At 36.6% G+C, this 27,953-nt stretch overlaps 1 protein-coding gene across 2 annotated transcripts; it reads left to right on the top strand.

Moving 5' to 3' along the window:
• The first annotated feature begins 1,049 nt into the window (after positions 1-1,049).
• Positions 1,050-27,928, top strand: LOC120415569 (soluble guanylate cyclase 89Db-like). Of its 2 annotated transcripts, XM_039577151.2 has the most exons (8): positions 1,050-1,266; positions 15,178-15,474; positions 25,257-25,334; positions 25,632-26,114; positions 26,172-26,429; positions 26,483-26,721; positions 26,780-27,551; positions 27,697-27,928. In XM_039577151.2, exons 2-8 carry the CDS (start codon positions 15,433-15,435, stop codon positions 27,784-27,786), a joined length of 1,962 nt encoding a protein of 653 aa, XP_039433085.1. In that variant the 5' UTR covers positions 1,050-1,266; positions 15,178-15,432; the 3' UTR covers positions 27,787-27,928. The 2 variants fall into 2 exon arrangements, with proteins under 2 accessions (XP_039433085.1, XP_039433093.1); XM_039577159.2 differs by lacking the exons at positions 1,050-1,266; positions 15,178-15,474 and adding an exon at positions 16,769-16,837.
• The last annotated feature ends 25 nt before the right edge of the window (positions 27,929-27,953 follow it).

The following is a 27,953-nucleotide window of genomic DNA, read 5'->3' as shown; positions in this document are numbered from 1 at the left end:
TTCGAAATCATCGAAGACTCCAGTCCTGTAAAAAACCTGTCCTGGATTATACAATCAAACGTGTTCAGATGTTTCCCCGATGGGACTGTTGTCAAACGAACGGGGTCACTTTTTAGTTTGACACCCCTTTAACAAGGAGTTCACACACACTACCAAACGTTTGTTTTGATAGTGTGCGTGAGCGCCGTATAAAAAGTGAGTTCACACACACTACCAAACGTTTGTTTTGATAGTGTGCGTGAGCGCCGTGTAAAAAGTGACAGTTCGTCACTTTTTAGTTTGACTTTGGCCAACCAACGTGGTACAAACTAAAAAAGTGTCAAACGATAAAGTGACCAACCACCGGGGGTTGAGTGTATCCACTTTAGATGGTTCATCAAACCATTTAAGGTCTTTCTGGACCTTATTCCTGTATATTGTAAAACATAACTAGAGTTTTAATTGAAAAGGACCTATAAACATAGGAAATCCCACAGCTTATTGTAAACTTTCAAATAAATCTCAAGATAAGATCATGTAATATTTACAGGAATTGAAATTGTATAAATTAAATTATAAATACTAGGAACCCTCTGATATAAAAATCGAACTTATTTCAGTCTTAAATGTTGCTCTATGCTTGACTGCTCATCCCGCCGCTAGCATTCATCGTTAATTAAGCCCTTCAATCGCGCGCTAGACCCACCAACATAACAGCAAGAATCCTTCAGCAGTCCTTGGCCGACAAACAACGGGAGGGACAATGATGGCAGGGTCCGTTTGGCTTAGTGGCACTTGGCAATCAATTGTCTTTCCTGATAAGGCGGATGTACCTATTTTGGACATATTGGCCAGCAATTGAGGTTAGGTTGCTTAGAACTCCCTCAGGTTGAGGAAGGACGAAGAAGGACAAACCGGAAAGCACTGTTTGCGTGCCGCGGCCAGTAAGGACATCTCGTGCCGGAAGTGGAGCCCCAATCCCCCTTTTTTCCATCACCCAACGACGAGAGGAAGAACAAGCTGAGTGGTATAAAAAACGCACTCACTTTGGGGTGCTCGTGTTAGTCGGCTTTGAGCAGCCGTCGCGAATGGACGTGTGCGGAAAACCTTCGGCGTCGTCGTTGTCGCAGAGTTGAACACTTGAAAGGGATTATTTCGGTTGGTTCTGGTGAAAGTTGGACGTTTGTTGGGCTTCTCGAGTGGGACGTCGTTAGAACTTTCGCTTTTCCCACAGTGGAGGTTTGTTCTTGTGGGGGTGGTCAAGGAGAAGGTCGCCTTGGCTAGGAGGTGAGCAAAGCAGAGCAGAGTGTGTGCTAGCATATTTTCGTATGCTGTTTGTTTGGTTGGGTTCGTCGTAAAGATTTATGTCGAAGAGCAGAGTGATATTTTTGTGTGATGAATACCCACCATTAGAATATGTGAGGAGGGGCAAAGCAAGCGCACGATCGAGAAAAATCAAGAGAAAAGTGCATAAATATTCATACGGATGGTGCTTGAGGGGAAAATGAAAAATCCACAGCAGTAATAAAGTTGCGCGGGAAAAACACAGCTCCAAAGTGTCCTAAGAAGTGAACAGTACAAACATCTGAACACGAGAAGTGGAAAAGGATTACTTTTGCCGACTGGGACTTACTGTCAGAATCACACGGTTCGTGGCTCCGGGAGCGAAAATCGCTGGGAAAACGCTGTCGAGCTCGATGAGCAGAGTTCCGCCGAGATGTATGGAAAGCATGTTGTCGTTGTTTTTCGGTTGGCATTTCCCAGCGTGTGATGAATGAGTGAAGGATACGCGATGTAACCGTTGACGCTTGGGATTGTGTTTTAATGTGATTTGATGGAGCATCGTCGTCGTAGTCGTCGTTGGTTAACTGAGCGTGACAGATGAACTTACTTTTTCGGGGTGTCGTAAAAAGGAAGCACGGTTTTCGGGGAGGAGGGTGGAAATTTTTGAGTACGCGTTGTTTGAATATGAGACGGTGTCGAACTAGATCTGTTGGAAGGGATAATGAGGTATTTTTAATGGAGCTTTATTGTATAATTGAAAATTTTTGTCGGATATAATATAATCAAAATTTAAAATAATACTTATTTAATGAAAATACTCAGACATTACCTACTAATTCTTGCATAATAAATTTTATCCAGTTCCAAGCATCCATCTCTAAAACATATTTTTTCTCTATGACCAATGAATTCATGTTGCCTAACTTGTTTTAAAGGATTTGTTTTAACTTTATTGCGAAGCTTGAAAGTTTTTCTTCGAATTGTCAGAAAATTACACCAAGGATTCAGTTTTTGACATTCAAAATTGAAGGAATAATTCCTGAGTTATTAGCTTAAAAAAAATAACAATTCCAGAGACACACAGATAATATTATTTTCCAATTTTTATATTAGCTTTCTGAGACTTTTTAGATCAGCAAATATATGTCCAGTCTTCTACCTTTCCAAGCAAATTGTGAGGAACTGTTTCATTTCTCTTATTTTTATATGGGTAATTCCCCGCCAACTCACACAGCAGTTGCCCCGACCCCTCTTGGATTTGCGAGAAACTTTGTCCTAAGGGGTAACTTTTGTCCCTGATCACGAATCCGAGGTCCGTTTTTTGATATCTCGTGACGGAGGGGCGGTACGACCCCTTTCATTTTTGAACATTCGAAAAAAGAGGGTTTTTTTTTCAATAATTTGCAGCCTGAAATGGTGATGAGATAGAAATTTAGTGTCAAAGGGACTTTTGTGTAAAATTGGAAGCCCGATTTGATGGCGTGTTTACAATTCCGAAGAAAACGTATTTTTCATCGAAAAAAACACAAAAAAAGTTTTTAAACTCACCCACTGAGCAGTTCTCTCAGATTTCGGTCATTCGATTTTTTTTTGTATTTTTTAATCCGACTGAAACTGTTTTGGTGCCTTCAGTATGCCCAAAGAAGCCATTTTGCATCATTAGTTTGTCCATATTATTTTCCATACAAATTTGGCAGCTGTCCATACAAAAATTAAGTATGAAAATTCAAAAATCTGTCTTCGGCAAAATTGTAGGTATGGATACGGACTACACTGGAAAAAATGATACACGGTAAAACAAAATTTTGGTGATTTTTAATTTAATTTTTTTACTCTAAAACTTGATTTGCAAATAAACGCTATTTTTTTATGTGTTTTAGAGGACATCAAATGCCAACTTTTCAGAAATTTCCAGGTTGTGCAAAAAATCTTTGACCGAGTTATGAATTTTTGAACCAACACTATTTTTTCAGAAAATTAAAATATTGGTCGCAAACATTTTTCTACTTCATTTTTCGATGTAAAATCAAATTTGCAATCAAAAAGTACTTTAGTGAAATTTTGATAAAGTGCACCGTTTTCAAGTTAAAGCCATTTTTAAGTAACTTTTTTGAAAATAGTCGCAGTTTTTCATTTTTTAAATTAGTGCACATGTTTGCCCACTTAAATTTTTTTTTGAGGAGCTGAGAAAATTCTCTATCTATTGCTTTTTTGAACTTTATTGATACGACCCTTAGTTGCTGAGAAAAGGTTTGAAAACAGGAAAATTGATGTTTCTAAGACCCACCCAAACAACCCACCATTTTCTAATGTCGATATCTCAGCAACTAATCGTCCGATTTTCAATGTTAAAATATTAAACATTCGTGAAATTTTCCGATCTTTTCGAAAAAAAAAAAACATTCTTATGCAAGCTTTTGAAAGCGGTATATTGTTTTACAGATTCTGTAGAAGTTTTTCATAATACGATTGAACTCATTCATTTAGTTTATGAAGCTTTGTTTAAAAAGAAAATCTCTTAAATTGATAAGGCTTTTGCAAATATTTCAATGAAATTTTGAGTAAAGACAGCACAAAAAGTTGTGTTGGAAAGTTTTATGTTGTTTCTAAGCAATATTTTATTTTATACAGTTTCGAATAAATACATTGTGTATGTGTGTGTCATGTTCACATTTAAAAAAATTGAAATGATATAATACATTTTAATTTTTTATGTCTAAGTTAATGTTATTTCAGACATCACAATAAAATAATATAAGAAAGATTGAAATTTAATCGTTACGTGGAAACATTTTTTGTTTTATTTTTCCATCAATCAGAATACACGCACGTGTCTCTGGAAAATCCAACGCATGGCCGGTGTGAGGGCCATATGACGGATGAACTTTGTGTTGTTCGGCGTGGGTTTTTATGAGAAACTTTTTTGGCTCGCCCAAACGCTTGCTCCAAGTGACCTGTGTAAACAACCCCAGATGGCGTACAGACGAAAATGTTGAATGCTGATAAAAAATCAACATTTTACAAACTGGAACGTCCATTTGCTTTGGCTCGTCGTTTGTATTCTGTCAAAATAACGAAACTTTTTGCTAACCTTCTGAAAAGCATATTTTCCCATCGGGTTTTACTCATCACTTTAGCTCGTCTTCCAGCGAAGTTGTTGCTTTCTATGTTTAACAAATTCGCTCCAAACCAGAGGCAATGAATTTACGGTGGGAACTTTTTGAAAGTCCTCCGACAACAAAGTCCGACTCGTCTGGTTTCCCAGAAACTTTCTTAATCATCCCCAAGAGATAACAGTCAACAACTGGATTTCGGTTTAATCCATTTGACCACAACAAAAAATCACACCAACAAAACTAATCGTCCAACTCACATTCAACATATATGTTCCTTCCCTCCCCCGCTACTTATGTCCTCAAATCAGACCCATAACGCAATCTTCCGGAATCATCGACAAACCGTTTTCATGCTTTTACTGATTTGCCACAAAGTATATGCTAAAAGCTGCTGGGAAAATCCCATTCCATCCTCGCCCTGCCGCTTGCGTACTCATAACAACTTCATCAGCATAAACTTTTGGCTGCGACGACGACGACGCCGGCAAGCGACAAGTAAAACCAGATTAAGGGACAACGATAAGCATGTCTCGCAGTCCTACTAAATGGGGAGAACGGGATTTGATCCCACAACATTGTCACGCGACGAGCAAGACGGTTGATGTCGATAGCTTAAGCAGCATGGTTAAGGGCCAAGAGATCAAACATGAAGTTGAAATTTAGACGTCAAGCGATAGAGTTGGTTGAATTGTTTGGGAAAAATACACAACTCGACATTTTTTGAGTTGATGACAGTAAATGCTTCAGTTTTGTCATGTTATTATAGATTTGAGTTCGTTGAATATGCTTCAATCGGTAGAATTTATGTTCAGTGAATTTTCTGCCAATTAATAAAACTGTGAATTTCGACCTTAAAATATTTTGAATAATCTCAAGCAACCATGCGCACCACTTGATTTGCCATAGTTTAACTCAAAGTTCTCAAAGTTTACAACAATAGGTTTTTATCATGCTTCTAAAAATATTTTAACTTGAATTTTCCTGATTTTTTTTTCTCATATCGCTTCTCAAAAACACTTACCGTCTGATTCCAAATTTATTCACCTTCACCCAAGTCATTCATATATACGGTCAAAGTTCTTCGTCATTCAGCAAAAATCTTCATTCAAGTTTCGCTATCAGACTGTGACGTGGTTTTTGCCGCAACCTAGGACGGACATCAAAGGCACGGACTTCACCCCCGCAAACAGACGACACTCGTGGAAAACGGACGAAAGAAAGAGCGATTTTCCGGATTTTCCCATCGTAGCCCAAGGTGGACCGACGACGACGTTGTGTGGAAGGAAAATTCTCGCAATAAAGTTTAATATGCCTAGTAGGGTGGGTACGTTTTTCAAAAAGTTCTCGGATCAAGTTTTAGTATGGTTCCCCTTGTAGGGCATGCCCATAGGGACTTTCATGCCAAATATCAGCTCATTTGGTTGTAAACTGGCTGCGCGCATCAGGGTTAAAGTTTAAATGGGAATTACTATGGGAAAATTGGAAATTTTGTTCAAACGCTCCTACAGGTCTGGAAAAACAACGCGCCAACTTCTGGTATGGTCAGGCCTATGAGGAATGGTCTGGAGACACTAGCGTGCCCAGGGTGGGGCAACATGGGGCAGTTGCCCCACCATCCTCGGAAATTTGTTCTAAAATTGGGCAGGGGGTGTCCATAAACGACGAAATTTTCAAAACTCTAATATTTTTGCCCCACCTTCCTTGAGAACCTGGGCACGCTAGTGTCTGGAGAACACTTTTCCCGAAGAGAGCAAATGGATTCGTTGTCCCTAGACCTGGCGCATCGGCAAACAATCCGATGTCTCCGAAATCAACGGTTTTCCCCCAAAAAGCATCAAATTTTCCTTAGCATGCTATGAAAGCTAGATGAACACCGCGACGCCATATGTCAGACAGCTACCATGTGGGTGAGAAACGGCTGGATTATTGAATTGCAAACCTTCTTTGAACTAGAAAATGATGATTTCGAGCAATCCTGATATTATTTAGTCGAATTCAGAATCTTTGCATAGCAAATTTGTATTTTTTTGCAAATATTTCAACCACGTGGTAGCTGCCTGACATATGGCGTCGTGGTGTTCTTCTAGCTTTCATAGCATGCTAAGGAAAAATTGATGCTTTTTGGGGGAAAACCGTTGATTTCGGAGACATCGGATTGTTTGCCGATGCGCCAGGTCTAGGGACAACGAATCCATTTGCTCTCTTCGGGAAAAGTGTTCTCCAGACCATTCCCCATAGGCCTGACCATACCAGAAGTTGGCGCGTTGTTTTCCCAGACCTGTAGGAGCGTTTGAACAAAATTTCCAATTTTCCCATAGTAATTCCCATTTAAACTTTAACCCTGATGCGCGCAGCCAGTTTACAACCAAATGAGCTGATATTTGGCATGAAAGTCCCTATGGGCATGCCCTACAAGGGGAACCATACTAAAACTTGATCCGAGAACTTTTTGAAAAACGTACCCACCCTAATGCCAAGTCTACTCAGATAGGCGAGACAAATTTTATGATTTGTGAGAGATTTTTTTTAAAGTTTGAATGGTTTCATTTTCAATAATGAACAGTTTAAAAATGTAAAAAATGTCTTATTGCATAGCGTCACAAAAATTTCTTTAAGAAGCTTAAAATGCGCGTAAAAATTCAAATTAAATTTTCCTTTTTTTCTAAATCATCCCCAAAGCGGAGAAAGTTTTTCCTCCTAACGATCTTTGAATTGTTTTTGTTCGTTCCGAAGAGATCATTGGGACGGAACTGGAATCTGTATTTGATTTTGCTTTTGTTTTGCCCAACAAACTTCTTTGGCTTGCCTCTCTAACAGAAATAACGAAATTTACCACCGTTCACCGTCCTTTTAGTTTCACGTTGTTTCGTGCTCTAATTAGATTAACACTTGCTCTTTGTTCGAGGGAGGGTAGAATGGCAACTGCCAAATTTGTGTTTTACCTGAGTTTTTTTTAACGTATAGGTACAGAGTGGAATTAGGGTGTATACACTTATTTTTGTCACCATATTTTTTGGGAATTTGTTAATAATTACATTTTTTTACAAAAATGGTCTTCAAAGTGTTTTCTCCTATCAAAATAGTTTAAAAAATTATCAAGTATACAGTATACGCCCTAATCCACTCTGGAAGCTTCCCGCAAGAGAAAATAAAATTTCGTTACTGTACTTGTAACATCATTTTATTACCTCAGCTGACTCGTTTGTTTACTTGTCTCTTTACCAACAAACAAAAAAAGTTTTTCTCTGCTGGAAAAAAACCACGTGGAACACTACCTGCACCAGGTGCTGCGATTGAGGGGTGCTCAAATTAGCAAACCGACAGGAGGAAGCCCCGGCTTGGAGATTGCGAAAAGATACGTTTTGGCTTCCACGTGCGTTTAAAAAAAAAGAAAAAGAAAAACATTTCACGAAAAGCTCGTATTTTGTGTGGCTTTACTGCGAGGAGAAACTTCAGCGTTGGAAAAAGTCTGTTCTAGAGAGGTAATTTTCATCTGACGAGAGAAAGTTTTTCCTTGTTTTGGGGTTTTGATGATGCGCAAGTTTTGTGCGTGAGTTGATGCCAAGTCACGATATTCACGAATATTCTAAATTGGAATGAAAAATAACAGTAAAATTGTTTGGATATGGCTAGAATTATTTATTTTATTTTTGAATTTATACATTGTTCGCTGAAGGAAAATATAATTTACGTTTTGCATAGAGCTTTAAGATTGCAGTGCAAAAACAATCTACCGCATTACTTTAAAGCTTCAGATTTGAAAACCTCATTTGAATTATGTTTGAGTTAAGTTATTTTGATTATTACAGTTAAGAATTTTGATAAGTAATGTCAGTTTAAATTTAAACCTATTGAAACATCAAAATACTGTGCAAAAACATGATTTAAACATGTGTTCGCCCTGACACAAAGAGGCTGGCCAAGATAAATTCAAAAATAGATTCGATATTCAATGAATAAATAAGCCAACTATTTCAAACGCACTTTTAAACAAATCAAAAATTTGAAGATTCACTTTTCACAAAACCGTATGCCCCTCCGTCACTGACCGCCACGGAATTCCCTTGGGGGCAAGGAAATGATTTATTATCGTTTTCATTACTGGAAAATTTCCCACAGGTATGCGGAAAACCGTCCACAGTTTATGCGCTTCGAGGAAAAGCTTCTTCCTTTTGAATGAATTTTCTTGACAAACTTTCTGTAATGTCGTATGGGAAATTAAAAAAATGACTTAGTGTAAAATTTGGCAAATTGCTGTTGGAAGATTTTTTTCTTTATAAACCTTAATAAAACTTTCGTGAGCTTTGGCTTCCTCCATTCAATGATTCTTAGATCTTGAAGAGAATGAATGTAAATACTTGCAAATTGAAAGTCCACCGGGCGTCTTCAGTAATGACTTTTGAAATGGATTTGTTTATCGAGACTTGAGAATTATCAGCTTTGCGAGTTGTTTTCGTTTCCTCTGAAATCAATATTACTGTGTGATGCGATTAAAACGAAAGATAAGGAAAGGTGCTGAAAATATGCTCGATTCTATTAAACTTCAATTTATAAGGCTGTTTACCAAGTTACTCAGTTTAACGTTCAGCCCAAACTTTGAACAGACTTTTCATGATCAATTGACGCAGTCAACAGGGGTTTGGATACAGTTTCGTAGTACGCGCTTAACTGGGTGGTTTCCCTTGAGTACTAGCACGAAGAAAAATTAGATTTCCGGTACGCAACTTTGGATGGCACAAGGTAAGCGGAGGACAAAATTTGAAAGGCAAAAATTTAATTAAATCCTCCAACTCCCAGACTGAAGGTCGGACTGGGAACGGAAATTTTTCGGTGGCCCATCTCTCGAGGGCAATGAGACGAGGTGACAAAAAGTTTCACTTACTTTCGGCATTCTCTTTGGTGCTTTTTGTGAGGGGTTAGATGTGATTTTAAAGTGGGACTAGGATCAAAAGCATGAAAATTTTATCGATTACAATTTATTATTTTAGGTAAGGCTGGTATAAATTTTATTTAAAGTTTTTTTGAACCAATTTAAAATTAGCCCAATAAATCAGAGGGGGAAAACTATATTTTTTCAAAAAAACATCAAAATTTCAATGCAACCAGCTGAAATCAATTTAAAATGCATTCCCCTGCGTTTAGAATCAATTTTAGCATGTTTGGGTATATTATTACTGGTTTATGCAACAAGTTGCGAAAACAAGATTTTTTTCAGCACGAGTCGTACATTTATTCAACGAGGTTTACCGAGTTGGATAAATAGTACGAGTGCTGAAAAAAATTAAGTTTTGCAACGAGTTGCTAACAACATTTTTTGCAATTCCGTCGTCGTTCTCGAACGACGAATCAGCCTACTTTTCTCTTCCAAAAATAACCGAATTGAATAGTAACCCATTTAAAAACAAATGCTGAAAAATTCTATTTTTCAGCACTAAAACAGATGCTGAAAAGTTGAACTTTTCAGCACTGTTTGGCAAAGTAATTCTCTTCAAAAAAATTTTGATTGAAATGATCCATTGATAAATATATTGACATTTGACTTATAATTCTGTGCAAAGGTTGTTTTTCGGAATTGTAAAACGTGTTGTATGGAACTCGTAGCAAAACTTGATGTTTTCATCACTCGTCGTATTTATCCAACTTGGTATACCTCGTTGGATAAAAGTTCGACTCGTGCTGAAAAAATCTTCTTTTTGCAACTAGTTGCATAATCTACTATTTTGCAATTCCAAAAAACGCATTTTGAGTGTAATTTTATGACAAACAGCCATGTATTAAGTACGTTCACCGTTCAAAACAAAACAATATTGAACAATGTTACTTTTTGAAAATTCAACTTTTCAGCACTTATTTCAGTGCTGAAAAGTAGAACTTTTCAACACTGGTATTGAAAGGTATTGATTTACAAATCTGTTGTTTTTGGTAGGGAAAGTAGATTCTCGTTTCTCCAGAAAACATGAAAAGTTGACAGTTTCACAGCGGAATTGCAAAAAAAAATTTTAGATTTTTGTTAAATTTTCGATGTTTAGCATCGCTAAAAGTTTTTCCTCGCTGAATTTTTTGTTTTCGTAAAATCTTATTACTAATGATTGCAGAAATATTTCTTCGGGGGCTCTAGAGCAATTTTTTTTGAAGATTTTTTTTTCGATTACATAGGGTTTTTCTTCAGAAAGTCGATGGAAAACGATGGATTCATGTTCATATTCATCAAATTTCATATAAATGTGCCTCAAGAAACTCTAAATTATATATTTGTCCTCAAATAAAACCCAAATTTACCAGATTTCTAGTTTTCTTTGAAATAATCCCAAAATCCAAGCTGGAAACCTCAAAACGGCCGAATAAAAATCGTTTTTTTTGGTACAATTTGTCATGAAAATACAGCAACAGATTGCCCGAATACAAATTCAAGCTTAAAACATTGCTAAGCTTACAGTATTTCATCTAAAAGCTTTTTATTACAAAAATATCCCAATATATTTTTTTTGGTAATCCTTTGCCATATAACACTATGACATTTTAAAACATTTTCGAATCAATTACATTGTAAAGAACAGTTTTCTGAACATTTTCCATAAAAAAATATTTATTTTGGTTCAATATAAGTAAAGATATACCCAATTTTTCAAAAAAAGCGACTTTCTTCAAAGTCCTGGATTTAATTCTCATTTAAACGATGAACACTGCCTACTAAGATTTTTTAAGGTTGAAAACATTTTGCAACATAAAACTTATACAAAATTTTGATGAAATTTATGGCGGTTTTCATCGTTTGAATAGAAATTAAATTCTGAAATTTTCAAGAAAGTTACTTTTTTATTTTACGTAATTGAGTATATCTCTGCTTATACTGAACCAAAATAAATATTTTTTTATGTAAATTGTTCAGAAAACTGTTCTCTACAATGTGATTGATTCGAAAATGTTTTAAAATGTGTTGATGTAATATGACAGAAGATTAAAAATTATATTGGGAATCTTTTGGGTAATAAATAGCTTTTAGATGAAATACCTTAAGTTTAGCAATGTTTTAAGCTCGAATTTGTACCCGTGCAATCTGTTGCTGTATTTTCATGACAAACTGTACAAAAAAACGATTGTTATTCGGTCGATTTGAAGTTTCCAACTTGGATTCTAGGATTATTTAAAAGAAAACAAGAAATCTGGTAAATTTGGGTTGGAACATTTTTATTAGAGGTCAAATATGTAATTTAGAGTCTCTTGAGGCACATTTATAGGAAATTTGATGGATTTAAAATGAATCGTTTTCCATCGACTTTTCTGAAGAAAAATCCTATGTAATCGAAAAAAAAATCTTCAAAAAAAGTTGCTCTAGTCCCCCGACTAGAGCGTCCAATTTCCCGTACCGGGAAAAATTTTCCCCGGAAATTCCCGGGATTTCCCGAAAAAAATAAATTTCCCATTTCCCGGGAAATATGTAAATTTCCCGGGAATTCCCGAAATTCAAGGGGAAACATACATTTTCTTAAATTTTTTAACTATTTTTTTTAAATGCTCTGAAAAAATAATAAATAAACAAACTCAACATGATTTTGTTCAATTGTTGTTTTGTTCAATTGTTGTTTTGTTTGGTGTTTGTATGATTTATCAAATTATCAGAAATTATGATATCAGAATTATTTCTGATAATATTAATTATTGAAGCAACTGGGAATAGGTTTTGCTTGATGAGTATTAAATTATAACAATTAGGTAAGCTTTTAACAGATGGATGTTATTTCATCAAAACAATTTTTGCAAAAAGAATTAATTCAATTAGTTGAATACCTAGTACTACAGAAATTACAATTTGAAGTAAAAGAATGTTGGAGCACTGGAATAACTACAGGTGTTAGAGGGTTAAATGTGAAAAAATAGATGATTTTTTGTGGAATGATGTTAATTTATCGTATAATTTAAATTATATTGCATGATAATACAAAAAAAAAATCATTGAAATATTACTTTCTATTGTTTGTTCTCAAAAAATGGAAAAATATATTCAAAGCTTGCTTCAAATATTTAAAAACATTGGGTTGTTTGAAATAAAACTAACACTAAAAAGCTTAACTGTTTAGCTGAAACCAGTATTTGTCATGAAATACATTATTTTAACCTTTTTTTTTTATTCTCATTTCAATAAACTGGCTACAGAGGCAATTTTAAAATTTGTCATCAAAAAATTCCAAAATCCATTTTCTTGTAGTTTAATGATTTTTTACTTGCAGTCAAGCTGTTAATTGATCATCTTACTTATTTAAACCATTAATGTTGATGTCCTATAACATAATATTAATTAAAACCAAGATCATAACAATTTTCAATAAATTTAAAATTTCCCGGGAAATTGACAGAAAATTTCCCGTTTCCCGGGAAATTTGTAACCCCGGGAAATTGGACGCTCTACCCCCGACGAAATATTTCGCCGGATCCCACAAAATGCCGGGAAAGAGCCCTTCTTTCATGATGCCAACTATCAGGCTTGCCGAATTTTTTATCTTAAGTTTGTTCTAGAAACACACCGTGTATTTACTGTTAATTGCAGATTGCAGAGAACTCCAACTTCTAAAAATTTAGTGACTCCTACTCCGACTTCGACTTCTTCAAAAAGACCCAACTCCGACTCCACAGTCCTGTATTCAAGTGTGTGTGTGTGTGTGTTTGTAGAATTAAAGATTTTCAAATATTCTCAAACCTTAAACCGGAAGTGCCTACTGTTTTGCGTGAGCCCCACCCGAATGAGATAAAGGATGTAAAATGCTTCACACTTTATCAGGGGCTTTGCCTTTTTTGTTTTGTTACTCAGGGTTTTTGTTCATCATTGCTCTCGGGGTGATAAATCTGGCTGGCTGGCGGAAGCATGCCAGTAAAAAGCGGAAGTGTGCTTTTTGTGCGTTTTCTCTCGGCTTGAAAAATGATGATTACGCCCTGGGACGTCAACCTTTGGGTGGTGGAGCGGAAAGGTGCCCAAAATACAAACGAAGCGCTCAAAAGGAACTTGCTTGAAGGACTTTGATGAGGTTTGGTTGCGGATCGTTTCCAGTCAGGGAGGCGATTAAATGAGGTGGGAAAATATTAAGGTTATTTGCTTTATATGGCAATGGAAAGGCGTCAAGTCAATCGATTGGAAGAATAGGATTGTGATAAATTATTTCTTTCTTTGCAAATAAATTCTTTAATTTAATTTCCTTTAACGAGGTGCCAACTCATATACCATTTTAAAATCAGAATCAGCTGTTAAAAGAATAGCACGTCTAAAAATAGCTTGAATCTCAACCGCTACACACATAGTTCTACATCATTAGTGTCATGAATGAAAAAATCATCTATCCCACTTCAGTCGGAACGCTTTGTTCACGTTTTTGAGAGTCGTGACGTATCAGTATAAATCTTGTTGAGTCTCACACCCCCTTGAACATTGGGTGAGTGTCAGGGTGTGATAGACGAGACTTTGCTTCTGATGAACACAATGAAAAGTCATAGCAAAAATAAGTATTTTTAGCATCAGACAAGTTTTGAGCATCGTTCTTTTTTTTCCAAAATTTTAGTTTTTTTTACTGTGCACCCACATTTATCCGAGAATAACATGGCAATTTGGTTTTGTTCCGAAATTTGATTGAATTGCCGCTTTTCTTATGCCACACTCGAACACAACTCTTCGCCCACACCATGTCTCGAATACTTTTGAGAATTTTCCTCTCAAAGAAAAACGAACGACTCACCAGGGTGAGACTATAGAAGAGATGACTCAGGGACGGTTCTACATTGTTAGCATTGCTGGTGCGGCTTCTGTGTGACAGACGATCACATACGCGCGATTGTTTATGCTAATGTAACCACCTGTGCTTGGCGAGCGTTTTGGGAATCCCCGCGAGGAATGTTCGAATGTGATAACCCTTGGCATTCCCGAGGTATCAGTTTTTTAAAGGTTCTATGAGCAGTTTAAACAAATTACAAGCAAGAAATCATAAGAAAGGTTTAAACCGTGTCTTCCGAGCAGCAGTGCGAGCTAGGTACCGGCGTGCCTTTCGAGTGGCACTGCTATGGAAAGGACTTATCCAAGCGGTACTTCCATCATTATTGATAGCAAAGTTGAATTATTGTAATGAAAATATCAAACTAAAGAAACAATCGTTTTCCATGCAAAACATCCTAAAGGAGCATTTTTGTTGCATTGCTTAAAGATGTCATGTACCCGGAGTGCGCTAAAGCAGTTTAAATATTTTCATATTAAAGTGTAGGACGTATTCCCTACGGAGATGAAGAATCGATTTTTCCTCCCATTCAAGGTTGGGTTGTACGTACTTTCATTGCCGAGGTTTGCTTGCTCGGGACGGCCACTTTATGATGTTACGCAGGGTTGAACCCTGATTGTAAATTATTTTCTTTTTAGTTCTAAGGTTTTGTCGAGAAGTTCTTGCTTGAGTCATCTAAGCCACATAAACAGATTTTGAAAGTCACTTATTTGAATACAACCTCTACCAAGAAAAAGTCCGTCTACTTGAAGCATCTCGTGCTGAAAATCATCCTTTATGCTTTGAGTCAATTGCCGCTGGAACATTAAATTTTCATCATTTCCCAACTCACTTTCATCACCTTCATATCATTATTGTTACTCAGTAGCAATTGGCTGCTGCGTTGGTTTTCTTTTGCTTCAAGTAGAATATGGTTTTGTTTGATGAGTAAATTCAAATTATCATTGCATTTTGGATGGTCTCTCCCATAGAAAGAGTGTGTCATCTACAAAACACGAGATAGAAATGATGTTAAATGTTAAATTTAAATTCCTCCCCGACAGATGTTCCGACTCGGCACGAGCTAGATTGCAGCAGTATCGTCATGCAAACTTCGATAAAGTGGTCGAAGAGGTGCTGCTGACAAGCTAAAAATAAGCACACAAAAAAGGTCGTTGAAGCTGAAATATCGGAAGGTATACACAACGAGAGATGACAAAAGATTTTTGATGCTGAGGAATTTGGGTTGTGAGCAGCCAAAATGATCCTATGAGACATTGAAAATCGGATTTTCAAAGTTACGGAATCAGGCCGACATCATGTACGGAATGTTACTGGAGAGTGTTCAGCACTTTGTGCAGGTAAGATCGTAAGATTTCACCCTTTGGTAAGTGATCCTATTTATTAATAAAATGTAAACACTTTTTCTAAACATAAAAAGAGACGATTCTCCAACGGGGGATTCTGTACTACATCAAGTATCAGTTTCAGCTGAATCCGTCAGTTGATTGTTTCGCAGAAACTGATAACGATATGGTACTCACAACAATTCCCATGTTGGAGAAGGTGTACTCATTGGCACAAGCCCTCCGTCAAGTGCTGGAAAGTTCGCCAAAGTAATATTCGAGCCTCCCCTCCTGGAACCCTTAAATAACAAGAGCGCCCAAATTGAACCGGGAGCCAGGAGGTGCGCGCAAGCGAATATTATTTTCGAACTTTATTGAGTTTCCCTGATTGATTGGATTGTGTATGTGCATTATGGCTACGCGTAATATATGTGTTTGTGTTCATGTTTTCGGAAAATTGGCTTTCAGCGCAACGAATGACGGTACGGAACGGCAACGCGGCGAGGTGGAAATTCAAGGTGGTGAACCTCTGATGAAGCTGGGAGGTTGAATTTTTCCTGAGGGAGAGTTATTAACTGGAAAGGAAAATTAAAAGTTGCATTAGCAGTTGATAAGCTTGGAGTGAAATGATACAAAACATACGTAGAAAATTTGTCTGAACAAATAGCTGTGAGTAATCTTGCATCATTTCAAGTATTTTTTTCACTAATTGTTTGTTTTGTTGTTGTTGATAAAAAAATAATGTCCTATATATTTTTTTCCAAAATATTCATACATTATCTTACATTTTTATTTTCATATTAAACTCTGGGATGTTGTTTCTTATACTAGTCTAACAACTGTTAAAATTTGAGAAAGATTTTTTTAATTGGCGATGAGTGATGAGCTCTTGAGCTAATAATAGTGTTTATAGATAAAGTTTAATTCTTTTTACATGTTAAAGATTTCAAATATATTCCAATAGTTTCGTGCGAAAACATTATTAAGTTTTTATAATATTTTGACATTATGAGTGACTATTTAACCTAACAGATTTTTTTTTCTTTTGTAAGGATTTTTTTCAACAATTATAATATTTGCATACTAAATCAATATTTATGACAGTAAAAAAACAAACAAATAGTTTTGAACATTTTGCAAATCAAGTTTACTGTTAGTTTAACAAACAATTAACACTGCATTTTAGAAATATTCCAAGTAACAAACACTGCCATATTCGGGAACATTATTACAAATTTTTAAGTGTTAATTTAAATTGTTAGGTAGATAAAAAAATCAGTGATCTGAGCTACTAAAAAATTACTTAGAAAAGGTTCCACCAAATTACATTTCAAAGATGTATGGCCTCATCATGCAGGGGGTGAAGGACGCCGTATTGGTAAGTAAAAGTACAAATCTTCAAGAGTGCGTGTGTCCCTTCTTGTTTGTCCCCATTGGAATCGTACATATTTTCCTGCGAAAAATGCAACAACATCACACCGTTGACATTGCAATTTTTCACGTGCACGTGTTCGTTTGGTTTTTTGGCGCCGTTTGTTTTATGTTACCTGTTGCGCTGAGTCCACCTCACACCGTTAACAGTTTGTTTTATTGTGAAGTACGTTTTTTAAAGGTGCGTGTGTGCGTGTGGTTTGTCTTTAAGTGTGGCGTGTGTGTGTGTGTGTGTGTTCTTTCTGGTGCACGTGTGCGTTGAACAGGTTCGCAAATCGCACCAGACAAACCCATTCTAACAATCAGGGAGGCAATTTTGATTTTCCACCCTCGAGGATGGGGAAACTGTGGAAAGAGAAGCCATGGAAAGTCAAAATTGTTTCGCGAGTTTGCTCCCCCCAGCTTGATAATTCTACTCAATCACATTCATTTCTTGCGGCGCGAGCTGGAAGAGCTTTTTGGCGAGCAAATTTCACTTGATAGCAGCGCAGAGTGTTAGCAGCAGTAGCACGGAAAATTGGCTTTCAGATTGAAACACGATGATGATACGTGACGATAGTGTTTCGAGCTGATTTGAGAAACTTTGGTTTTTTTTACCGGAGGAGATTGTCACTTTTTAAAATCATCATTGGCGAAATTTTGGAATATGAAATGACCCTTCAAAGTTGACGAAAGCGAGAAAACTGCAAAATTTACGATGAATGTTAAGGATTTAGATAGCAAAGTGACTGCCCCCGGGCAATCGAAGTCTAATTAACTCAAAACAATCTAAAAAGCCTTTTTTTTGCATTGGTTATAATATTTTCGTCTATACTCAGAAATTTTGGAAACCTATGATTGCAGGTTTACAGGTGTATACTGCCGTTCTACGCATAATTGTCCCATGTCAGTTTTGGACGATTTTGACTTTATGCCATTTTTAAATTCGGTAAGATGTGTACTTTAAGAAAAACACTTAAAATCTGGTACTTTGTTCGGAAACTCATCAAAAACAACACCAAGTCTGTTTGTCCCATCGTTGAACTTCTACGCATAATTGTCCCACCAAGTATTTTCTTACACGGAATCATTAGTTTTACTAAGCATTATGTCTTGTTTAGGGGAGAGTGAGGAGACTTGATCCCCTTTTTTTGTATCGCACATAACTCTGTCAATTTCTCACAAAACTATAAACTTTTTGCATGAATTGAAAGCTTAAACATTCATCTATGTTTGGCTTATAAGGGTATTTCATCAGATGAACTCTTCGAATCATGCCAAGCGATTTAAAAAAATATTTTAAACCGGCATTTTAAAAATGTAAGGGGTAACTTGATTCCGCTTTCAACATTTTGAAGAAATCTTAAGCAAAATTTTTTATTCATTCAAACTTTTAATTTTCTATAAGTTACAGCAATTTCACATAAAACCTGTACTTTTGTGTTCAAAATATAACAAGTTTAGTATGTAAAAATATTTAAAAACTTAAAATATTATTTTTTAGACCAAAATTAAGCATGTTTACAAAAGCTGGAAATTTTTGTTTACAAAACTTTTGAAAAAATGTTCAAACTGCAGTAAGTTATGTACAACTATACTAAAGGAAACTATGTATGAAAACCCAGCCCAATTAATTAATCTTGAGGCTGATTCCAGTGACTGTAAAAATGCAGGGATCAAGTCACCCTAAACGCACTTTTTTAAACAATTGATTGTAAAAATAGTATGACGATAAATTTAACATCAAATGCGTAAGGGTTTTGGAGTTGATAAGTTTATCAAACAATTCATTTATAAAAAATGTTTTTTAGAATAATTGTTGAGTGTTTTCTATACACATCAAAACAAAGAAAGAAAGATCTCTTGAAAGTTTTTTGCAGCTCGTTTTAGAAAAATGTGTGTAACTCATTCTAAACATTTTTAATTGTTCTCTACAGTGAGTTTTAGTTAATTTCGCACATCTTTCTAGAACAAAGCAAATTGTTTTACCCACATGCTGACGAGATATAGGCTTGGGATCAAGTCTCCCCACTCTCCCCTACCTGTTGTATAGCAAGAGAATCGCAAATAAGGGTGATAAACTGCTAACTGGGGTGATTAGGGACACATAGGGCGAATAGGAACCCACGGGACAATTATGCGTAGAAACACAGAAATCGGTCGAAAAATTTCAATCGCGTTTTTCTCAGTTGCACTTTTTTGAACATGGGACAATTATGCGTAGAACGGCAGTATAATGCACGTTAAAACACTTTTTTCATTCAAATGTTGAAACCGTGGCCTGTAATTACTTTTTTTTACTTTTTTTATGTTTTTCCCGCACCCCTCCCCCCCCCCTCAACTTTGGTCAGTGTCTAGGGACATAAACTTCAAAAAATATTTGCAACGGCCTTAAACGTTTTTGAAAAAGGATAAAGGTATTATTTATATATTATGTAGAAACTATTTGATCAATACTTTGATAGTTAAAGCAGTAGATTGTTCTCTATTAAGAGAAAAGTCTTTGCATCCATACATTGAAAACCATTTCTCAAATTCCAAAAAAAAAAAACGCTGATTAAATTCTCGTCAAATACCAACCATTCGTCAGCTCAAACTCGAACGACATTCCTTAACGATATTTGACCTTCCACCGAAGGTATACCGTTTCGACCTTTTACCCCAAACCACCCACACCCTCCCCGGAGGCCATCACCGGATATCGATATTGGCATTTGAACGCAACACTTGCCCGAGCAACGCAACAACAAAACGCAACATCGTTTTCTAAATGGCCTAGCCATTACGCCCCACCATGTACAGCGCCACGTGGCGGGCAGACACTTTGAGGGAGGACAATAACACACGATGGACGGCCGCATTTGGAAAGCTTTACGATTATTGTTTTGCCACTTTGGAAAATTGCGAACTTTTGGTCTTGACTTGTATTTAGAGACTTTTAGGAAATAATTAATTGCACGTTTGACCCCTAAGCAATACTTCTACCTGTTACATAAAGGTGTGAAGAATAAAAATTTAAACTCAATTTGAAACTCAAAGTCACATCATCTGCCAGAACTTGGAACTTTTGCAATAAAATCCAACCACCAAAAGAAGTTAATCCCAAATCCTCACACATTATGAAGGCCACAAATCGCCGCTTCTTCCCAAAGGCATAATGTAGAAACCGTAAAAAAAGGAACCCGGAACCCCATCTGGGCCAAAGAAAGGCCAGCCGAACTGCCTCCGGGAGGGTCAACGGAAGGATGGGAGTTCATTTCCAATCTTCCGTCTTAGGAAGGAGGAGGATTTGTTGTTTTATGATTGGAAATGGTCTCGCAGGGGGAAGGCTAAAAATTGGAACTGAAACCACATGGTCGATCCCATGGTCAATCAGAGCTGCCTGATATTGAGGGTGTTTTAGGCTTAATTTGAGTTTTTTTTTTCTAATTCTATTTAAAGCCTTGTTTCAACTTTGTTGTATTAGGGAGTTATGATTCCAGTAACTTTTCATTTGCTTTACAATAAATAAAGTTTGAGTTGTCATAAGTGTGTTGCAAACATTTTACAACACTTGAATAAAGACATTTAGAAGTCACCCGAATGATTAAGGTTATCCCTAATGATGTTACATTTTGAGTCAAATATAGATTTTGAACGTTACGTTTGAACCGAATTGAAATCAACAAATATACTGTAATATTGTTAAATATGTATTTTATATGTGTATTTAATAAAAAAAGGTAATAGATTTATGAATTTTAAATGTGAATTTACGCAATTAAAAAATAAATGTTTATGTACCCAGAAAAAGGAAAATTGGAATAACATCCAGAATGATATTGGTAATTACGACGGGAAGGAACCATTAAATATAAAAATCAATAAATACATCCAACAAAATAGTATCCAAATGACTTCCTCAATAAATATCATTTGTACGAAATCTATCTCGTGCTCAATAATTGTCACTTATAGCCCATTACGAGTGCCCTTTTTTATCTTCAGTGTAAATATGGCACCCCTTATTATCACTATTCCGATCAAACAACGCTCCATTTATCTCCTATCAGAAGTCGATTAATAACGACGCCAAACAAACTAATAATTGCCACCCTTGGTGTTTCTGTCCATCAGCCAAGAAACTGAGCTCCGATAAAAGTTATCCTTCCACCAGCAACGTTCTGTGGACGTTTCATGAAGACAACCAACTCGTTATCCTTCCCAGTAGTTCCTAATCGCCGGAAAGCATGCACATTTTTGGTGTCTTTACAATATGCTCTCATTGCTGGGTACGATGTGACTGTTCAAACCAAGCCACTAGTGACATCCTTTTTGATGAGCTTGGTAGGGTAATATGACCAATTTCTATCTTTTCATAATTTTAACAAGATATAACGGAAATTGAATTTCTCACTTAAAAACATGAAATTTAAAAATTGTCAATTTTCAATCTCAATTTTGGCACAAAACCTCTACTCCAAAATACAGAGAAAAAGAATGAACGGAACGTGCCCCAAGGGCCGCAATTCAATGATTGGTGTCCGGACGGGATCCGTGCTGGACGCCGCCGGCAACGATGGGATGAAAACGACAACAAACCCAAAGAAAACAAACGAGCAAAACCCTTTCCGTTTCCGTTCGACATCTATCCATCCGAAGGCAATTCGGGGGGACCAAACGTTGCCCTGTGGTGAAAGCAAACTGGTCCCATAAAGACAATCAATCAAATTTATGTCATTTTTAATGAGAAAAGCCATTTTGACGTCCGGGTGGCCCTTTTTGCGGCGCTGATCAGCCGTAACAAAACGGTCCATATTTTCAGTTCATTACGATGGAGATTTTACACGAGCATAATCTAGAGGAATCCCGCTACGTGGCCTCGAGGGTTGGATTTGCTGGACCGTGAATGCGCGCTCGAGGGTCAAAAGGATTCAATTTAGTGACCCTTTTTCAGCTAACTTGATTATTCTTTCTGGCTCCGATCACAAGTTCGTTTTTTTTGCTGCGTGGGAAACTTCTTTTAAACTTGGTTTGGGCAATCAGATACTGGATTTTATATTCCATTTAATTTGAATACTTTCCGGAGCTGGTTGAAATATTTTAAATCAAAGTTGGACTTTTAGTATTGTGCAGTTGAATCAACCTTATATTTTTATCAGTTTTATTTTTTTTGATTTCATTAATCTTAGATTTTTTAGTTGTGTACTTGTACAAACATTAAAACATAAAAACATAAAGACATAAAAACATAAAAACATAAAAACATAAAAACATAAAAACATAAAAACATAAAAACATAAAAACATAAAAACATAAAAACATAAAAACATAAAAACATAAAAACATAAAAACATAAAAACATAAAAACATAAAAACATAAAAACATAAAAACATAAAAACATAAAAACATAAAAACATAAAAACATAAAAACATAAAAACATAAAAACATAAAAACATAAAAACATAAAAACATAAAAACATAAAAACATAAAAACATAAAAACATAAAAACATAAAAACATAAAAACATAAAAACATAAAAACATAAAAACATAAAAACATAAAAACATAAAAACATAAAAACATAAAAACATAAAAACATAAAAACATAAAAACATAAAAACATAAAAACATAAAAACATAAAAACATAAAAACATAAAAACATAAAAACATAAAAACATAAAAACATAAAAACATAAAAACATAAAAACATAAAAACATAAAAACATAAAAACATAAAAACATAAAAACATAAAAACATAAAAACATAAAAACATAAAAACATAAAACATAAAAACATAAAAACATAAAAACATAAAAACATAAAAACATAAAAACATAAAAACATAAAAACATAAAAACATAAAAACATAAAAACATAAAAACATAAAAACATAAAACATAAAAACATAAAAACATAAAAACATAAAAACATAAAAACATAAAAACATAAAAACATAAAAACATAAAAACATAAAAACATAAAAACATAAAAACATAAAAACATAAAAACATAAAAACATAAAAACATAAAAACATAAAAACATAAAAACATAAAAACATAAAAACATAAAAACATAAAAACATAAAAACATAAAAACATTAAAACATAAAAACATAAAAACATAAAAACATAAAAACATAAAAACATAAAAACATAAAAACATAAAAACATAAAAACAAAAAAAAAACAAAAAAAAACATAAGCATAAGCATAAGCATAAGCAAAGGTGCCCACCCGCAGTTGCTACTCCGTTATTGACCAGGACCTCCAGAAGTTACATCCACGAGCCGTGGAAGATGAGTGGGTGCTATCTTTCCTCGCTTCGCAACTTCGCAAAGGCCCCTATCATGCTGATCAATACCGGCGCCGGCCACGACCAGTGGTAGAGTCACGGGGAAGTGGATGGAAATGTTAGTCCGATACTTGAGTGATAGAGACCGCCCAATCGACTGCTTCTCCGACAAAGTATCACATGAGTTTTGAGGGGGTTAGTAGAAGGGTATGAGGTCAGGATTCACGAATGGCAGTGATGTGACCATGAGCATTTTGTTTATCGGTTGATTTTTTTAAATCTTAGGCAGCCGGCTGCGGAAAGATAAATTAGTGATGATTTAGAAAGTTTTTTTAATCGAACGCGTGCCAACCGAGCATAAGTGCTATGGGCTGGACTTATCAGTATATTTTTACTGTTTCTACAATTTAAATAACGCGAGCAAATTTCAAATCTCTTCGCAGCACACAATACACGACAAAAAAGCGAAACAAAAGGCACACACAAAAAAAAATCACTTTTCACTCCGAATATTTTTTACGACCACGCGCTCCCTTTGTCAATTATGCACTCACAAAAAAAAACAAAAAAAAAAAACAAAAAAAAACATAAAAACATAAAAACATTAAAACATTAAAACATTAAAACATTAAAACATTAAAACATTAAAACATTAAAACATTAAAACATTAAAACATTAAAACATTAAAACATTAAAACATTAAAACATTAAAACATTAAAACATTAAAACATTAAAACATTAAAACATTAAAACATTAAAACATTAAAACATTAAAACATTAAAACATTAAAACATTAAAACATTAAAACATTTAAACATTAAAACATTTAAACATGAAAACATAAAAACATTAAAACATAAAAACATAAAAAGCTCATACTTTAAATACAATGGGATTTGCTAAATTGCCTTGAAAATATTGGAATTATTTTGCTCAGCATGCAAAACATCAAACCGAGTATAATTCTAAATAAAAAGTTGTCTGCTAGAAATTTCTAATATTTACAATTAGAAACTGTTCAGTCCCTGTTTAATTAGTTAGCTTTCAATGCATATATTTCATTCAAATTTTGCGTAGCCAACCCATTTCCTAAATCCAACGCGTAGCGTCCGCTTCATTTTCTGTGAAGATTAATCGTGGAGTACTCTTTGTTAACCCATCAAACCAAACGAACACGACGGCACCATGGCACTAAAAAAATCCCCATGTAAACCTAGTAGTTAGTTATGCAGGAGCAAAAAGGTTTTCAATCGGTCAGAATCTACCGTTCGTTCTACTATGTTATTCAAAAAAACAGTTTCACAAATTTCTTTGGCGTCCCTTAAGAAAGGAGCTTTCTTGTTCTTTGGTGTGGGGAAGTGAAATATGGTGATTCATCCGATTTCTCTGGCTTAAATCGGAGGGTCGTTCGACTTGATTTGGCCTGCCATAGATTAATATTTGAGACACAGCACTGTGAAAGTAATGTGGTTTGATAGATGTAGACAGCAGAGTTGCCAGTCAATGCAATTTCTGCAACTGGTGATAGATTGGAGTTTCTACAGTATTGTATTGATGATAGTCTATGGTTGATTCTTTTAACAAAAAACGGTTTGATAAGGAAGGGATCGGATGTGAAATTTTCCTCAAAATAGCTGGAAGGTTACCGTTCCAAGCATTGCTTTGTTTTTTAATCTCTTCCAATTGAATTCGTTCCAATCTATAGTAAATTATTCTTGTCACGTTGAATTTGCTCCTGGGATCCTCTTTCAAACTGGAACCTTATCGTACGTAAATTATAAATAAAAAGTATCAACTTCGGTACTGAAAGCCAATTTATCTCACAAACCACATATATTTTACTCACCACCACAGCTGTGCTTCACAACACCGGTCAGCAGCGAAATAGCTTCCAAGCACATCACCTAGTCGCACCTGGGGCTGTGAATGACCCCTGTTTGGTCCCAAATGTCCGTGTTCCTCCAACCCGCACACAGTTTATTGTGATTGCTAATTTATCTCTATCTATCCCATCTACACCGTGACATCTGATGCCCGGGGGTTGTCCATCTGGCGAATCCGATCATCTGGGAACAATGGCACCAACAAATACGAACAAAAAAAAGCTCGAGTACGGTGAGCATGTCTGGAAACAGGCGCTATTTACCGCCGGCTGTAAGCTGACCGTTTTCAACACGTACCAGGTGAGTTTTTTGGCTGGGTGGAAGAGGGGGAAGGCTTTGCATACCTTTCGGGCGGTTTTTAGGAACCGTTCGAAGCAGGTAAAGCGAAATAAGGTGAATAATTTCTGATGATGTGGTGATCGTCAAAGTAGCTCAATCGAGGATTGACTTTTGACGAGCGCCATATTTTGACCACCCTTTAGATTTTAGATGTGATTTAATTGTCGTACATCTCCAAAGGCGATAGACATTTAACGAAATATTACGATATTTCTCTAATGCAAATGTTCTACTATACTCATAACTCTCATCTCCCAGCAATATCCGGACAGTCTGATCCCGGATCTGGCGGCCGCCTTATCCGCCATCACGGGCAGAAGCATCGACGACTTTATGGTCTTCTTTGGGCGCTGTTTCGTGCGGTTCTTCAGTAACTTTGGCTACGATGAGCTGATCAAGTCCACGGGTCGATACTTTTGCGACTTTCTGCACTCCGTCGACAACATCCATCTGCAGATGCGCTTCACGTACCGCAAGATGAAGAGTCCCTCGATGCAGCTGATCGAGGTGGATGAAAAGGGGGCGGTGCTCGTGTACCGATCGACGCGATCCGGCTTTTCAAAGTATTTACGCGGTCAACTGATGGAGATCGCGAAGCAGCTCTACAACATGGACATCACGATCAAGGTGTTGGAGAGTCAGAACGATATTCCGGGAGGGACCACCGGACCGATATCCATTCAGGGTGGGTTGAAAACGGTCATCGTGAAGTATCGGTTGGATTTCGATAATCGGGAGTATGTAAGTTGGAGACAGTGGGTGCGGATAGAGACCATGTTGTAATTTTGCTTTTCCTAGATGGAGAAACGTGTCCATATAAAGGCTCATCCATCACAACTCACACTGCCATCGGTTAGCAGTAGTCTGCTGCTGGAACTGTTTCCCTTCGCACTGATATTGAACGAAAAGATGTGCATTACAGCTGCCGGCGAGAAGCTTATCGAGTCATGGATGCTGAACAATGTGACTAAATCGCCGAATGAGCTTATGGGGGCAAAGGTTACGGATCATTTCAAGTTGCGTCGACCCACGGGAATAACGTTTACGTGGGATAATGTAACTGCAGTCAACTGGTTTGGTGGGTGGTATAACAAAAGTTTTCCTTTCAGATGAAGCGTCTCCAAACGGTCAACTTTGAGATACAGCTGTTGAAGGGTCAGACTGTTCTAGAAGCGGAGGAAGCTTCCGCTTTGATGGATAATAAATCTGCTGTTCCGGAACTGGACGATCCGTCGAAACTGATGTCCGTTGCTAGGCGAGGTTCTCATGGACTTAAAAACATTCTGCTGAAGGGAGAAATGCGTTACATCAAAGATATTAACTCACTAGTGTTCCTTTGTAGTCCACTGTAGGCTAGACCGATTAGTGTAAGATATTTTTAATCATTGATGATCGTATTTTCACAGCATCAACAACTTGGAAGAGCTACGTGAGGTAGGACTATATTTGAACGATCTCAACACCCATGGACTAAGTAGAGAGATGGTGTTCTCTGGATTTTCGCACAACTCCCGGCTGGATCTGATGTGTGAGCGTGAGGAAAAGCGAGCTGAAGAGCTGGAAACGTCGTTAGCCTTGGCCGACTCCTGGAAGCGGCAGGGTGATGAGTTGTTGTACAGTATGATCCCTAGGTCGATAGCTGAAAGGCTGCGAGAAGGGCAGAATCCACTCGAGACATGCCAGACATTCGAGGAAGTGACTGTTCTGTTTGCAGAAATTCAGGAATCGCTTATGTCCGATGACTCCATAAAATACGCCATGACGACTGTAACCACGTTGAACGCGGCTTTTAGCGCGTTCGACTCTTTGGTACAGACGCCTATGGCCTATAAAGTGGAGACTGTTGGCAAGGTATACATGGCGGTGAGCGGGGCTCCTGACCCTAATCCTTGTCACGTCCAGCACACAGCCGATCTAGCGTTGGGAATGCTCCAGAGCATTCACGACCTGAAACTGCCGGGAGTTGGAGTGAAAATCGGAGTTCACACCGGTCCAATAGTTGCTGGCATTGTGGGCCTCAAGGTGCCCCGATATTGCCTGTTTGGAGACACGGTCAACACATCGTCCCGTATGGAAAGTAGCAGTGATATCAACAAGATCCAAGTATCAGGATATACAGCCAACAAGCTGAAAAAGTATGGCTACAAGCTAACATTCCGTGGAAAGGTAGCGGTAAAGGTAAGCCCAGGCAACAACAAAACGATGCCTCTGTGCTCTCTTGTATTAAGCTTGCTGGGATTCCTATCAAGTTACCACAACAGAGCAAAAAGGCATCGAAAATATGCTGACTTGCACGACCGTGCTTTTTTTTCTCCCCTCAAAGGGTAAAGGTGACATGGAAACTTTTTGGCTAGAAGGGGGACCAAGCGGAACTGCTACTACAGGTAGTAAAAAAGTGGAGAAAAAGAAATAAAACGATTGGTCATCAATACTTTGAAGACGGGCTCAGCCTCTTTCTAAGACAGCTTTTTTACTGTGCCTTCACTTCTGCAATTACAATTTAACGAATCTGAATCCTTTAGCTCACAAAGACTCGCACTTATAGTGAATCCAGTGTATTTTGCGAATAAATGTTTGTAA

The sequence above is a fragment of the Culex pipiens genome, chromosome 1 (assembly GCF_016801865.2).
Source record: "Culex pipiens pallens isolate TS chromosome 1, TS_CPP_V2, whole genome shotgun sequence".
Taxonomy (NCBI): Eukaryota; Metazoa; Arthropoda; class Insecta; order Diptera; family Culicidae; genus Culex; species Culex pipiens.
The sequence above is the reverse complement of the archived record's forward strand: the minus strand, read 5'-3'. Positions and strand labels throughout refer to the sequence as shown.